This window comes from Podarcis tiliguerta (assembly GCF_965153285.1).
Source record: "Podarcis tiliguerta genome assembly, chromosome: 13".
NCBI classification, from domain to species: Eukaryota; Metazoa; Chordata; class Lepidosauria; order Squamata; family Lacertidae; genus Podarcis; species Podarcis tiliguerta.
Genome location: NC_139546.1, coordinates 37,917,406 through 37,933,148, shown reverse-complemented (window position 1 = coordinate 37,933,148; position 15,743 = coordinate 37,917,406). Strand labels below are relative to the sequence as shown.

The following is a 15,743-nucleotide window of genomic DNA, read 5'->3' as shown; positions in this document are numbered from 1 at the left end:
AGGAATAGTGCCATGTCACCTTGGAAATGGCTTGGGCAGTGTTCACATTGTCTGTTTTCTGACAGGACCCTTATCGATTATAGGATTAAATAAAGTTTACCGAAAGTTAACAAATAAATGCTGAAGAACTCTGGGCAATCCTACGGCAGAAAAGCTCAACAACTCTGGGCTCAACAACTCTGGGCAATCCTCCACAGAAAAAGCTCAACAACTCTGGGCAATCTACCCACCTCACGCACGCGCCTCCAATGACAATGGGTAGATCACTGCCAGGTTTTTTTATACTGTGAGTAGATCGCAGTTGGACATGCCTGACATAAGCTATCAGTTGTAGTCCCACAGCAGAAAGTTGGCTTTTGCTTTGTTTTTTGTTGCCACAGGGAAAAGATACAGGAAACATTTCTTCATAGTGGTGTTAAAACCCTTGAAACATTGTTTGCACTCTTTTTACGAAACAGGAATTCTTTACCACTCATTTTGCTCTTTCTTGGGCTCAAGTTATGGCTCTCCTCCACACATTTCTAATGGATGATGAAAGTGAGGTGGGTATCTTACAGAGTTTTCTGGAGGCTAGAAGGAGTTGCGGCTCTGAATTTAAGCAACATATATTATCTTCTGCTGAACTGGTCTGTCCTTGTCATACAGGAGGCAGCTCTTTAAAAGAAAATATATGTAGCATTATTTTATTAAAACCACCCTCAGGGCATGATTTCATTTACAACTTCACTGGCTTCTCTGACAGAAAGGTATCACTTATGCTTGAATTAATTTTTATAAACCAAATAAAAAACTCAAGAGAACTTAACTTAGTCCTTTTAAAAATGCATTTATGGAAGAGTGTTTCCAATAGCAAGAGCCAATTTCATGGGGGGGGGGGGGAATAGGGATAACGAACAACGAACCTAGATAACCTTGGTTCAACTCTTCACTCAATTGTAGACTCACTAGAGGCACAGTTTTTACAATCTTTCCATTTCAATTCCTCAGTCTGCAAGATGGGATCACTGATTGCCTACCCTACAGGGTTGTTGTGAGGACAACACTAACATTTGCAAAGAAAATTATGAACAGCAAGTTACTTTTCCTTTTTTTAAAAAAAATCTGAAAGCTAGAACTGTATTTGCATAACAGTGCAATAGCTCAAGACTACAATTTAGTGATGTTTACATAAGCAGTTACTTCACTTTAACAACAAATGAACAACTTTCCAAAGTATCTAGTAGATACACTGCAAAGGAAAGTGGATGGGAAAAAAGGAACTGTGAATCAGGATTAACAGATTCAATTCTCAAGGCTAGGAACTATTCTTTAAGCATTGTCTTCTTACACACACACACACACACACACCCCTCCTTATCTACAGTCCTCATCAGCACCTGCCTAGGAAATGTAGCAATACGATATGCTATTAAATGGTCCTGTTTTGAAGGAAAATAACATCTTCCAGTTTCCCAAGTTACTTTCACCTTCCTTGGGGGAAATCTCATGAAAAGGCATCCCCCTGCCTACTTACATCTGACTGATTATGTATTTAGTGTTTCTATCCAATTTTTCAGATAATTAATGAGTTGCAGTCAAAGCTAGTTCGTTAATAGACCCATTGCACCAAGGGACATGATGATTAGGTTCATTCATTTCGATGGGTCTACTCTGAATAGAACTTAGGTGGATAAAACCCATTGTCTCACATAGTGACTTGCATCAGTTAAGAGTAAGAGAGGTGTCCTGCCATCAGGCTTGCAATCTAAAAAGACAAAGGACACACAAAGAAGGGAGCAGGAGGGAAAGGAGGGAAAGCAGTTTTTCAAAGACAAAACAAAGTGGTGAGCTAAAAGCAAGTCCTTTTGTCAAGCTTAGGTCAGGCTGGTCTTCTCTGCTGTTCTACCTGGAATAGGAGTGGATGGCTCTTGTTCCTTTGGTCCTATTAAGAACACAATGGGACAAATGTGGGGACAATTTGCAGATCAGAAAGGAGGTGGTGTACTTATTTGGATAATGGTCCTGAGGTTCCAAGTTACTGTTTTAGAGTATTTATTCGTCCTGAAAATGACAGCTCCACATATAGTTCAGGGGAAGTTTGTTTTCATACCTTCTGTCCTTCAACACAAAGAACTGGTGTACAGACACTTCAAAAGTTGTCGGTGGGGTTCAATTTTGTTAAAAAACCCAAACCCATAAAATTCCCGCCAGGAGTAAGAACACAAGCCTAACCACGTCAACTCTGAAGTAAATTGTATTGAATTCAATGGGGTTTACTCCCAGCTAATTTGAGATTAGGATTGCAGCCTACGTCAGTAAATTAAAAATACATATTGCCTTTGGAAATGCAGGTTTTGTTATCTCTAAGCTTCAGTTTTGAAAATACTGGCATTTCGGTCTGACAAGCTGCTACAACAGAGTAGGATGGCATTTACCGCCCTGCGGGAGCCTTTAACACTTCCCAATTTTTTGACTGGTGAATCTTGATACCAACCTTCCTTTCCCCTGGCAAATCGAGAACGCTATCTTGCGTCAGACTTCTTCCGGCAGAAGAGCTTGACCGAGCATAGAGCGCCCGATATACGCCTCTTGCTTCACGTTGACTGGCTATTCCTCTTAAAGAACGTGAGACGCACCAATGAGAATCTCCCATTTGTTCTCCCTAGCGAACCTACTCTCATCTTCCGCCTCTTCCTTGAGGATTCTCCGCCCATTAGAGGCGCCGACCGGTCACCTGGTGGTCAGATGCAGGAAATGGGCAACTTGAATCCCTCTTGCGCGTTGTCTCTGGTGTCTTTTTTTGTCTCCTCCGAAGCTTCCCCTTCAGCGTCTGCATCTTGATTTATACTTGTCGCATCCTAGATCTTCTTGCTATATTGCATAATGGAGGGACAGCATATAATGGCTCAGGTGCATATACAGACCCCAACGTCCTCCTCCTCGTCGTCGTCGTCTGTGGCTGGGGAAGAATCCAGGAGGCTGAGGGTGGCAGCCCGCGAAAGGATGGCTGGAGGCCGTTTGTTGGACAGTCATAGCCTGGATGGGATAAGCCAAGTGTATGGAGCATCCAAGGCTCAGGAAGGTAGGAGGGCTACCATATCCAGCGCTTTGGAGCTAGAAGGGACAGTGAGCCATGACGGGGACCTGACACACTTTGTGGCCAACAACCTGCAGATGAAGATCAAGATGAGCTCCCGGGGCAGTCTGGATGACACAGAACCCACCTCCTCATCATCAGTGTCGTCGCAGTTGTCTGTTAGGGGCAAAACTGCAGATATACCTCCCATTGACCCACAGGTGATTAGGGATCTGGAAAGGCTCACTAGGGATGTGGCACAGAAGGTGGACCAGATGCTAAGAGCCTTGAACAGCGCTATCCAGAACATGACAGCCCTCAGCGTTGGGTACATCCAGACTTACCGGGATGCTGTAGACAGCTTGGGTGAATCTGTGGACATGAGCATCAAAGGGATGTACACTCTGATGGCAAGGTGCGAGGAGTTGGACCGCTCCATGCAACCTGTCCATACCCTCGCTAAACAAATCCGGGAGATTAAGAGGACTCTGGAAATCTTTGAGGCACTTTGCAAGTAGTGCCTCTTTCAAAAAAACTAATTAACTTGTTCACTGGTGGGGCATGGAGCGGGCTGATACCTGATCTACTGTGATTCATACTCAAAAAGGGAAATCTATGTGGGTGTGTTCTTGCACTATAATAAATGAAGTATGGCAGTGTTTCTCAAACTTCATAAAATATTGTCCCTAGATAATGTTACTAGATCAAACTCTAGAAACCTCATTAGGGCCTGCCTATGCTTCTTTAAACAATCATTGACCCTTCTTTCCTCACCCACCGAGATTCCAACATCCACCTGTGCTGATTCAAGCCCATATAAGACCCTAACACCTCCTCTCCTAGTGCTGCTTTCTTTTCAGCCTAAGGGACCTGCAACCCTGATTCTCTCATCAGTCCCAGAGGAGTGATGACCCACACACTGGAAAAACAGACTGAACTATGTGTGGGCCAGCTACTAGTGGGTACACAGCTTTTTTGCAGCTAAAAAACAGGAAATTATGTTCATGTGTCATTCAAGCTGACTTCATTGATGTTGGGTTTCAAAAACTTCTGTTTCAAAAAGCTCAAGTTGTTGGACCTGAATTTCCACAAAAATGTGTTTTATAGAATTTGTGTCTCATCTATACAGGGCAATAGTAGAGGGTCTTGACTTGCTAATGCATCTTGGATTGAGGGCATGGTTGTGATTTTAAGGAAGCTGTGAACCCCATACTTGTTACCATTGTTTCTTATTATATTCTTAAATGTTCATCTATGTAAGCTTCCCAGATAATGATCAACAAACATGAAAGAATGTTCCGTGTTGTCTCAAATGCAGGTTCTAGCATTTAATAAGCCAGGGGTGGGAAATCTTTTTTCTATCCAGGGCCAATGACCCACAGGGGTAAAAATTCAGGGGACATACACAACCATTAATTGTGCAATGACTACAATAAATGAATAAGTATATTGAAACACTCAAAAAGTTAGTGTTTGGGTGTTGCCATCTCCTGAAACTCCTGGCTACATAGGTTGGGATCTACTTACTAACATGAATAATACTATAACTGAAAATACTATAAATGCTTTCTTCTTGCAGGGATTCTTCCAGTGGAACAAGAAAGGTAGGTGGGACAAGGCTTTTAAACTACCTTTGCAAGATACTAGCAGCATAACTAGCTGTTCTTCACGCCACCTTTCTCTTTGTAAAGGAGAGAGGGTGTTGTGCACTGCTGTTAGATTATGCTTGGAGCACCGGCTGTTAACAGTGCCCAAGTGACTACTTTCCTTACTGACCCATCGGGGAGATGGTGGTGGGTAGCAGTAAAGAGACTACTGGTAAAGCCCAGGGACTGGATGAAATTAAAAGGTGGCATCTGCACTTGACAAACCATAGATAAGCAGTTATACCAGCAGAAGAAAGATGGAAACACAGTGCAACATAAGACTTCTGACTGGTTTCAAAATTTTTGAACAAGGGACTCCAAAGACAAAAAATAAATAAGTGATCATTAGCATCAACACCATCCGTCAAAACAGGACATCCTGCCTACCAACAGTGATAGAGTGGTTTAGTTAATTCTGCCTTGTGGGCTATTTCAGTCTGGGCAGTGTCAAGAAAGACTTATCTCACCTCAAAATCTTTGGGAGGCCCCCTGTCACACATCCATAACTTAGCAACTACATAGTTTTCCTTGCTGACAAGCTATATTTGCACATGGACAAAACTGTCCTCACTGAGACTGATTTTAAACATACATACAGTGGTACCTCAGGTTACAGATGCTTCAGGTTACAGACGCTTCAGGTTACAGACTCCACTAACCCAGAAATAGTACCTTGTGTTAAGAACTTTGCTTCGGGATGAGAACAGAAATCGGGCGGCAGTGGCACAGCAGCAGCGGGGGGGCCCATTAGCTAAAGTGGTACCTCAGGTTAAGAACAGTTTCAGGTTAAGAATGGACCTCCAGAACAAATTAAGTTCTTAACCCAAAGTACCACTGTACTTGGTAAAGATCTGGTTTAGACAGTGATTAGGCGATGCAAGTTTGCTCAGGAACAAATATTGTTGCCTAGCTACCAGTGAGCTGAATAATTTATTTGGTGATCTAGTTTTGTCTTTGTAAACACTTTTAATTAAACCCAATTTCAGAACCCTCATAAAGTATACTATCAAAAAATCGGTATTCTAATGATACAGAGAAAGAAGAGATGTTTCACCAAGTGAGAGTCTAGCAGAATACAAGAAACTGGTGCTGTCCATTGCTGGATATGACAAGGGAGCACCAACTGCTCTCATCTCTATCATCTGGCTGCTTGAAGGCTAATATCTGCTTACCTTCTACAACACTGCACTATAATCAGGAAGGGCTTCTTCTCTGGGCAATGCAGTGTTTTATTTGTTTATTTGACTAATTTGTAAATTATCCTTCATCAGTTAAGATATCAGCAATTCCCAAACTACATTCAATAAAACTATTTTTAAACGTTAATTCCTACTTTAAAATAATATTCAAACCATCACACCACTATAGCAGAAAGCAGCATCCTTGCCTCTGACCTAAAACCCACCATTATTTCCCAAAGGCCTGAGTGAAAACAGATCTATGTGTCTCAAGATGGCATTGGAAACTTAGGAATGAAAGTGACGACACAATCTCTAAGGCAGGGATAAGAATCTGTGACTCTCCAGATGTTGCTGGACTCCACCCATGCCATCCCCAACTATCTACCAAGCTAGCTGGGGCTGATGGGAGTTAGAGTCTAATGACATCTGGAGGGCCACAAGCTCATTGTCCCTACCCTCAGGGAGGGCATTTTGCAGGGTGCCACCACTGGGAAGGCCCTGTCACCAGATGACAGTTGGCTTACCTGTCAATGGGAGAGACCGCAAGCAGCATCTCCCCAGCAGATCTCAAAGCCCAGACCAGTGGATATAGGAAGAGGTGCTCTTACACCTCTTTGTGACCTAAGTCACTCAGGGCTTTATATGTTTGCATTCAAACCTTGAATCTGACCTAGTAAGTATGTTGGTAGTGCATTCTGTGTAAAATCAGTTTTATATGATTCCAGCCGGATACACTGACCACAAATCTGTTGGCTGTGTTCTGCACCAGCTGCAACTTCGAAACTGACTCAAAAGCACAGTCCCATGTGGATTACAGTAATCTGTTTGCAAGTGTACTAGAATTTGGAGTGCTGCGGCAAGGCTATCACAGTACAGTAGCTGGAAACAAGCCTTGCTGACCACTGAAGTCACTTGGGCCTCCAATGACACTATTGGATTCAGGAGGACTCTCAAACAAGCTATGGATTTGCTCCTTCAGCTGGAGACTGAAGTGCAACACCATCTAGAACATACAGTCTCCCCAATACCCCAACATGAGAACCACTCACCAACACCTCTGTCCGCCTCATCAGGATTCAGCTTCAGTTGATTGGGCCTCATCCACCAGCCCATTACTGTCTCCAGACATTGGTCCAGCACTTGCACAGCCTCATTTGGTTCAGATGGTGTGGAAGATGGTGAAGATGATCTTCCTTGGGAGGGATCTGGTTGGTTTTTGAATCACTGACTTGTTATTGGTATGGCTTGCATGGTATACATTGATGAATAGCAAATTAAATTATTTCTACTCCGTTGTGGATATTTTGGTATGAAGAGTGCTGCGAGCATGTTCTCATCTTCAGTATTGAATCTTAATAAAGGAGATAGTTAAACATGCAAAACGCACCAGATCTTGGTCGCACATCCTAAGATACTTTGGGAGATAGTATGCAGACTACACCCACAAAATCCTTTTAAGATGTGTAGGCTACATGGAATAAGCCACATAATTGTAAAAAGTGAGATTCACTTCCAGCTAAACAGAGGTTAAGATATAACTACATTCAGGGTGTTAACACAGTGAGTGGATTTCCACTAGCACCCCTTTTTTTTTTTTTTTGCATTGAACCAGACAGGGCTTTATTTGAGAAGGGGTTGAGCCCCAAAATCTGCTTTGAGAAGGGCTCAGGCAGCAGCGAAACATACAGTACTTTTAACGAGAGTGAATCTGAGCCCAGCGCATTTCTTCCACATTCCAGAGGAAAATATCTATGTTCCAGCAAATACGAGTTTTGTGGCCACCTTAAAAGACTTGACAGGTTTATTGCTGTGACTTTTTTTCCATGGACGATGACGATGATTCACCAGAACAACCTATTCACGCAGAACTGGGATTTCTGAGCCATTTCTGTGTTTAAAAATGAAGCACGGGAGGCGGGAGGGTGACAGTTGCTCCGGATTAACTACTTCGGAGTACAACTGGGGACGTGAGCCCGCTAAACGTGGAACATAGACGTTCAACCGTCAACCCAGATCAAGTGTCAAGAAGCGAGACGCTCACAAGAAGCGAGAGAAACTACCCTCCGTTAAGAATGAGGTAATAATAACTGGTCGTTTAAAACAGTTCGGTCAACCGCCTCGAGCAGGCAGCGCGCGACACCCGCACCGACAGTTTGCTTTAAGGCGGGAAAATCAACCAAACTGCCTGAATAGGGGGCGGAGTTAATCCGGGCGGGCGGAGCGCCCGCTGCAGCCGTTGAGGGGGCGGGGTGGGTGTGAGGCGAGATGCTGCTGCTCCCCCCCCCCCCCCCGTTTCTCGTTCTTCCCCGCTCCACTTTTTCTTCTCAAACATTAAAGTGGGCGAGGTGGAAAGGCGCATTGTGTGCGCGCGCGGGGGTGGGGTGAGGATTATTCTCTAGCAACCAAAGTATTTACTTTACCAAAACCGATAGAAGTTCATATATATATGTGGGATTAAAATGCATTAGATATCAATATATATAGAGATATATAATGCATTTTAATCCCACACTTAATCCCCCAAAGGTTGGAGCTTCCAAATACCAGTTATGATTTTTGCAGAGCCGTGCTGGGGTCTCTCTCAACAGTCCCTGGCCCTCAGCTGACGGTCTCAAAGACACGACACCAAAGGAAATGAGTTTTTGGAGGGAGGAGGGGGAAAAATAGTTCAATGGCCTGCAAACTAAAAACATTCCTGGAAATGGAAGGGAACTTTCAGTCGCCTTTAGTGGTGGCGACAATAATTTTATTATTGTTGTCATTATCTTATTATTCAAGTCACACGTTCAGTCCTTGGCACCTCCAGGTAGAATTGGAAGAGATGTCTGAAAACCTGGAGAGATGCTGCCAGCCAGTGTTGACGATGCTGAGCTGGATGGAGCAAGGGTGGAAGGCAACTTCCTATGTACATCTCAACGCTCGTAACAGGTTAGCTTCATTATGCAAGGAAGAATATGGCTCAGTTTCCCGTGGGGTGCAGAGACAGTTTTCATGGGACACATGACATTGACAGAGGACACAGCGCGTTCAGCATGTAGAACAAATTCCACGCTGACTCAGAATTGGATGTGGCATATGCCAGGATATGCAGAGCAGATTTTACAGGAGCAGTTTAGGGCACTTGTCATATCTCACAGAACACAGTGCAAGGATTGTCATAAACCTTTTGTTGGTCCCAGAACACCACTCCAACCCCAACCCCAACCCCACCCGTTTTTGCGCTTGGAATTGCATTGCTATTGGCAGCTTTTAAAACCTTAGCTTCTGTAAATGAGATATTGTACCAGATTTGGGGGAGAATAGATGGACAGAGAGTTGACATTTGTTGGATGTGTAGTGATGTATAACAGTAGTAGCGGGACTCGGGAACGTAAGTATGGGGATTGGCATGCACTCCCATCTTCTACCCTAAGTGTTCAGGTCAGTTTCCCCTCTTACAGTTTTAACACTTTTTACACGAATCGTCATAGAATCATGGAATGTTAGAGTTGGAAGGGACCCCGGGGGTCATCCAGTCCAACCCCCTGCAATGCAGGAATCTCAGCTAAAGCATCCATGACAGATCCATGACCATCCAACCTCTCCTTAACAACCTCCAAGGAAGGAAAGTCCACCACTTCTCGTGGGAGTCTGTTCCACTGCTGAACAGCTCTTACTGTCAGAAAGTTTTCCGAATGTTTAGTCGGAATCTCCTTTCTTGCAACTTGAAACCATTGGTTCGAGTCCAGTCCAGGAGAAAACAAGCATGCTCCTCCTTCACGTGACAGTCCTTAAGATATCTGAAGATGACTATCTCCTTCCAGTCGCCTCTTTTCCAGGCTAAACACACCTAACCCCTTCAAGCGCTCCTCATAAGGCTTAGTTTCCAGACCCTTGAGCCTCTTGCTTTCCCTCCTCTGCACACGTTGCAGCTGTCATGCCAGGAAAGTGGAGTTCAGAAGGGGAATCTGGGTTGACTATGCAAAAGCAAGCAGTTGCTTAGCGTATGTGGGAAGCAACGGGATTTACTCAAAATCTCAAAAGCAGAAATCAGTTCCTAAACTTTGGTCTCGTATAAAGGGCATGTATTATAATCCGATTGGGCTGCCATGTACTCTAGCCGTTTGCTTAAACGAGGGTCGTAATGACAGCTCTAACTTCGGGAAGTGACTGAGTTAAAACCGTAGAGCTTCTACTGTCTCCGACGCCTAGAAAGGACTCAGAAGGAAGTACCGTTGTTGAGGGGGCTTAATCATGAAGGGACCTTCCTGTTGCAAGCGGATCTCCATAGCTAGACACCTAGCAGCATCCCCATGCCCACTAATGAAAACAAAGCCTGCAGGGGACCCATAAGGGAGACAACGCCAAAGAACAAGGTTCGATGTGGCTGCAATTGCAGCATCTCGCTGGATCGTACGAGCAGATGATGAAGGGAAAGGGGCTGGGGAAGGGGTGGGAGTGAAAACAGCAATGGAGTCAGGAAACTGTCATGGTGACAGGAATGCAAGAACTGGGCTGGGGAAAGTTAAGGAGAAACGACCCCCCCCCCCGCTTCCAACTCAGCTTTGGCAGCTTTCCTTTAATTGTGCAAAATATCCTTAAATTTTAGAGGAATATTTCTGATGTGAGAGGTGTTGGGCGGGTTTGGTTTTCTTTTTTCTTTTTCTTTTTAAATAACTGTCATATGAGGAACTTACGACTGTTCTAGTAGGCTCCATAGAAAGAAGGGTATAGATGTCTCTGCTGATATGGACTTGTGGGGAATGTCTGTTCTGTAAGATGCTAGGGAATTTGTGTTATAGGATGATCTAAAATATGTGTACAGGGGTTGCTCTTTTATGAGCCTCAATAGGGAACTGGGGCATGGTTACACATGTGAGCATTGCATGTCTTAATGATGTAGACATCTTTGAATGCTCTCACCCTATACAATCTATTTCTTTCCCCGCAATCAGAATTCCCCAGTACTAACGCTGCTGTGACTTCCCTTATGGAACGTGAAAAAGAAACATGTATCCTGGATCTCCAGGACTCCAGTGAAGAAGAGACACTAAGAGGTGAGGAATGAATGGAAGCTCTGCAGCTTAATGACTTAATGAATCAGGAAATCTCCCCTCCCCCTTCCACAAAGTTATAGGGATGTTTTTAGACAAGCCATCACCTCTTAACAGCTTTCTTTAAACATATAAAGGGAAAGAAAAAAAATAGAGATTTCCAGGTTTACCAGAAGGAACCTTGAAATTAGACTTGATTTGGATTATTGTAATGAGATGTCTTACCTCCTTATTTAGAACCCTGCTTTCCTGTTCCTGTTTTCTTGATCCACCACCAAAATTACGCAAGAGTCATTTTCACCCCTTATCATTTTGCTGAGGTTTCAAAGATATGCCATCAACCTTCTCTCTCAATTTGTGGGAGAGTTTTCAGTTGCTACTTGTCAGTTCTATAGATCTATTTTAACATTTTTGTTAAACTATGCAGGCAATGAAATTAGTTTTGCAATCCGCTTTAGTCTAATCACCCACAAGTGTGGGACTGGTGCTGATGGAGCACAAGACTAACAGGAGGCAGGTGTTCAGACAAGACATGGTAAACTGTGATTAGCTTCAAAAAGGGTTGAATAGCTGCAGAAAGTAAGACCCTATGCAGCAAACTCCCCATAGCTTTTATGTGATCACCCTTGAAAGTTGAGCTAATTCATCGCACATACTACAGAAATACATCAAGGTTTTAACAAAAATTCATATATTTCTATATAATGAGAAATTCTATTACGTTCTCTTTCAATGCTCTAATTTTACCCACAATTCTGTCAATTCCTTGTGATGAGAGAATTGTGAGTAAATAAGTTTCTTTGATTTCCAAAATAGCCTCCATGATTGACTTTTTTTTTTGCAAGCTTTGTGGCAGTTTAAAAGCAGGAGGCGATTTGCATCAATTTCCTTTGTGTTAGGGCTGGGCATTATCAGCTTTTCAACACTGCAGTGTATCGGCAGCCAAACATCGTGGTTTGGTGACATACTGCGAAGTTGAAAAAACAAGATGCATTGGCCTCTGCCTGTGAGACACTGGGTGAAACTGCCCCAGCTCTCACCTCTGAGAGCTGAGGCAGTTTCACCCAGGCTTGCAGGCTGGGACAATGCAGCTTGTTTGTACCGCTCAGCCCCGGTGCAAGCAGGCAGAGCACCAGGGCTCCTTTAACTGCTCGCTGTGGGGAACGGCAACCATGCTCCCCTCAGCTGAGCAGTTTCACAGAGTCCCTACCCCACCACAGCTTGCAGGAGCCAGTGCCGGGCTGGGGGCTCCTTTAACTGCTTGACTGAGGCAAGGGCAACTGCACATTCCTCAGTCAAGCAGTTTAAAGAAGATGCAGAGGGAGAAGCCAATACAGCTTGTTTCTCCCTTTGCATCATATGAGGGCAGAGTGGGATGGCGGTTTCACTCAGCAATATATTCTTGGTGAAACCACCACCACTCCTGAGTCCCTCTGCTAGCAGTGCCCACTGGAGGAAGGAACGCTTGACTCCCTTCAGTGGATGCTGCTAGCAGGGGGACCCAGGAGCGGTGGCGGTTTCGTTTGTCATTGTTATTTATTTTAAAATGTATAGTGTGCTTTCCCAAGGTTCAAAGCAGTGTACAAAATGAAGTTAAGAGTTCAGCTGCCAACAGTGAGGTAAAAATCTTTGGTATGATTATTCCAACAGAAGACATTGAGATAACAAATGAAAATAAGGAAGAGGAAGCAGAACAACAGAGCATACAGAAAGAAGACAAGTGGATTCATGACAAGGCAAAGAGCCAGCAAGAAATCTTCCAGGAAAAAGGAATCACAGCACAAGGCCATCTAATGGAAACTACCCAGCATGTGGCCAGTAATGGTGAATCTGTCATATCTGTGGAACAAGAATCTACGGACATTTTTTCCGACAATGACAAGGTGCCCAAAGCCACCATCTGCCCTGACTGTGGGAAGAGCTTCAGTAACAGCTCCCACCTAGTCCGGCATCGTCGTGTACATACGGGAGAGAAACCCTACAAATGCCCCCACTGTGACAAGAGCTACCGCCAAGACTCCCACCTGGTCCAGCACATGCGTTCTCACACAGGGGAGAAGCCATACCGCTGTACTCACTGTGGCAAGGGCTTCTCCCAGAGCTCCAACCTTATCATACACCAGCGGACTCATACGGGCGAGCGGCCCTTCACCTGTCCCGAGTGTGGGCGGAGCTTCAGCCACAGCTCCGATCTCATCCAGCACAAGCGGATCCACACGGGCGAGAAGCCCTACGTCTGCTCCATCTGCGGGAAGTGCTTCTCGCAGAGCTCCAAGGTCACCCAGCACAAGCGCTTCCACTCGGGGGAACGGCCGTTTTCCTGCGGGGAATGCACCAAGACGTTTCGTCTCCGCGCTGACTTGGTCCGCCACCTCCGTGCCCACACCGGCGAGCGGCCCTTTGGGTGCCCAGAATGCGGGAAGCACTTCGCCGAGAGCTCCCACCTTATCCGACACCAAAGGATCCACATGAGCGAACGGCCCTTTCGCTGCCCAGACTGTGGGAAAGGGTTCAACCAGAGCTCCAACCTGCAGCAGCACCAGCGTGTGCACCGAGGCCAGAAACCCTTCAAATGCGATGAGTGCGGGAAAGGTTTCGGCGTAAGCTCAGCACTGCTGCAGCACCAGCGCACGCACACGGGCGAACGGCCCTACTGCTGCAGCCAGTGTGGGAAGAGCTTCAGCGTCAGCTCCACTTATCACATACACCAGCGTATCCATGCTGGTCAAAAGCCCTACTCGTGCGCCAATTGCGGGAAAGGCTTTGTGCGCAGCTCCGCTCTCCTTCAGCACCAAGCCACCCACACTGGCGAAAAGCCCTTCCGCTGCCCATACTGCGGGAGAGGCTTTGGACAGAAGTCGGCACTCTCCCAGCACCGGCGAGCCCATGTGAGGAGAGGAGAGACATTGGCTTTGGTGGAGGGCTGGGATGCTGCTGGGATGGAAGGTGTTGGGGACCAGGGGGTGGAAGGAGGAGTGGACAGCCTTTGGCAAGGCAACGGGATAGGGATTATGGAGCAGGAGTGGCAGAGCGAAGGGGACGAGAGCATGAGGCGGGAATGGGAGGACGACGGGGATGAGACGATGCGGGTGGAGTGGCAGGACGACGCAGACGAGAGCGTGGTGCAGCGGTTGCAGGAAGACGGCAGAGAGAGCATGAGGCAGGAGTGGAAGGATGGTGTGGATGACGAAACAGAGAGGACAGAGTGGCAGGATGACGAGGACGAGTGCGTGGAGCCGGGCTCGCAGGATGACTGCACTGAAAGCATGAGGCTAGAATGCCAGGACGACCCCGACGACGAGGCCGAGGAGAGGGTGGCGGTGGGGTTGCAGGATGATGGGGACGAGAGCATGAGGCTGGAATGTCAGGATGACGAAAGCGAGGAGGAGGATTTCCAAGACCATGAGGATCAAAGACTGAGGGGGAAGTGTCTGGATGAGATTGTGGAGCCAGATTGGCAGGATGACAGAGAGGAGAGCCTAAGGGAGGAGTGGGAGAACGCCGTAGGTGAGAACTTCAGGCAGAAGCACACCAGCGAGGGACAGGGGTGGCACGGCAGTGAGGACGGTAGCGAGAGGCAAAGCTGGCTGGGAGAAGGGGAGGATAGCTTGGAGGGGGAAGGCGAGGAGATTGGAAGGCAGAGTTGCCAGGATGAAAATGAGGAGATTGTGGTATTAAAGTGATTGGTTGGGATGCAGCGGACAAAAGAATGGGAGTGGGATGCTTGGGGAACTCATTCTATAGCCCAACCAGCAAGCCATCAATATGTAGTGGACAGAAATGGCAGGACTATCCATTGGTGCAAAGTGGTCTTGTTCACCTGCAGCAAATATGGCCGTGTTTGTGTTGTGTGGGAGATTCTGCTTGGGCTGCTCTCCACTTGAAAAATGTTCCTCACCCTCAGTACCTGCATGCCTGTACTAGATATCTCCACATGGCTGCCTCATGGTCAAGCTGTATGATGATCCAGCTCCCTGTGTTGTCCCAAGTCTTGTGCCATTTGCTGGTCAAATTAATTCCAAATCGGGTGACTTTATTCAATCAGCTTTTAAATCTTACCCTACATCTGTACATGGTGTGCCACACTTCTCAAAGTGAACTATGTAATGTTAAAAAACCCATAAAGCTACCCGAGGCAGGTGCCTTTTCATAAAGAGGTGGGTGACTGTGCCTTTCCTTACTGCTGTAAGCAATTCTTGCTACACTCCTTGAATCAGTTTGGTAGGAAGGACACCTCACCTCAGTCTGGAAGCTTTGAAATCATTGGCTTAAAAAGGTACTGTGTGAGCAACAAAAAAAAACCATTAACTTTGTTGTTTTATTTTCACTGGTATTATTTAGGAGCCCAGGCAAATCTGGGAACATATGTAAGACTCCAGTATTTAACTAGAACAGCTTTTTAAACACTTATTGCATGCTCCAGACCCTTTACCCTTCCTAACTGAAGTTATTTTTGTAATGTTTTGATTTCTGCTATTATCCATGTCTCCCTCTTATGAACTAATAAATGCTCTTTTTAATTCCCACTCAAGTACCCTGAATTCTTTTAACTTTGACCCCAGGGCTAATAATCAGGCTAAACATTTTTTCAAATCCATTTCAAGACAATTGATTTTACATAACCTATGCATTTTGGATATTCTGATCTGTGTCTATTCTTTGGAAGAAGAATGCATTTACACTTACAATTGCCAATTAAATCTATACAGCTGAGCTGATCAAAACTTGCTGGCCTTGATCCAGAGAACAGAAGGAGTTATTCTGCATACCTAAAGGTGGTTTGAATTTGTGTTTCTCAAACAGCCACATAGCAAACCATTTGAAGCTG

At 45.5% G+C, this 15,743-nt stretch overlaps 3 protein-coding genes across 10 annotated transcripts in view; 2 read left to right on the top strand and 1 right to left on the bottom strand.

Annotated features, from left to right (window-relative positions):
- PRR14 (proline rich 14) overlaps positions 1-8,032 on the bottom strand; it is a 45,301-nt gene extending 37,269 nt beyond the window's left edge. For 4 of the 5 annotated variants that reach the window (XM_083409681.1, XM_083409682.1, XM_083409683.1 and 1 more), the window contains exon 1: positions 6,932-8,032. The gene's annotated coding sequence lies outside the window, so the exon portion shown is untranslated. The remainder of the gene's footprint in view (positions 1-6,931) is intronic. The other variant, XM_083409685.1, reaches the window with a different exon arrangement.
- Positions 2,475-3,723, top strand: LOC310662736 (BLOC-1-related complex subunit 6-like). The gene has a single exon (XM_083409801.1). It carries the CDS (start codon positions 2,863-2,865, stop codon positions 3,571-3,573), a length of 711 nt encoding a protein of 236 aa, XP_083265927.1. The 5' UTR covers positions 2,475-2,862; the 3' UTR covers positions 3,574-3,723.
- A 119-nt stretch (positions 8,033-8,151) lies between the features above and the next one.
- Positions 8,152-15,441, top strand: LOC310662695 (uncharacterized protein). 4 transcript variants are annotated; one of them, XM_083409687.1, is made up of 3 exons: positions 8,152-8,810; positions 10,817-10,918; positions 12,569-15,441. In XM_083409687.1, the coding sequence occupies exons 1-3, from the start codon at positions 8,786-8,788 to the stop codon at positions 14,596-14,598; spliced, it is 2,157 nt and encodes a 718-aa protein (XP_083265813.1). In that variant the 5' UTR covers positions 8,152-8,785; the 3' UTR covers positions 14,599-15,441. The 4 variants fall into 4 exon arrangements, with proteins under 4 accessions (XP_083265813.1, XP_083265812.1, XP_083265815.1 ...); XM_083409686.1 differs by having other exon boundaries at positions 8,154-8,810; positions 12,566-15,441; XM_083409689.1 differs by lacking the exon at positions 8,152-8,810 and adding an exon at positions 9,835-10,237 and having other exon boundaries at positions 12,484-15,441.
- The last annotated feature ends 302 nt before the right edge of the window (positions 15,442-15,743 follow it).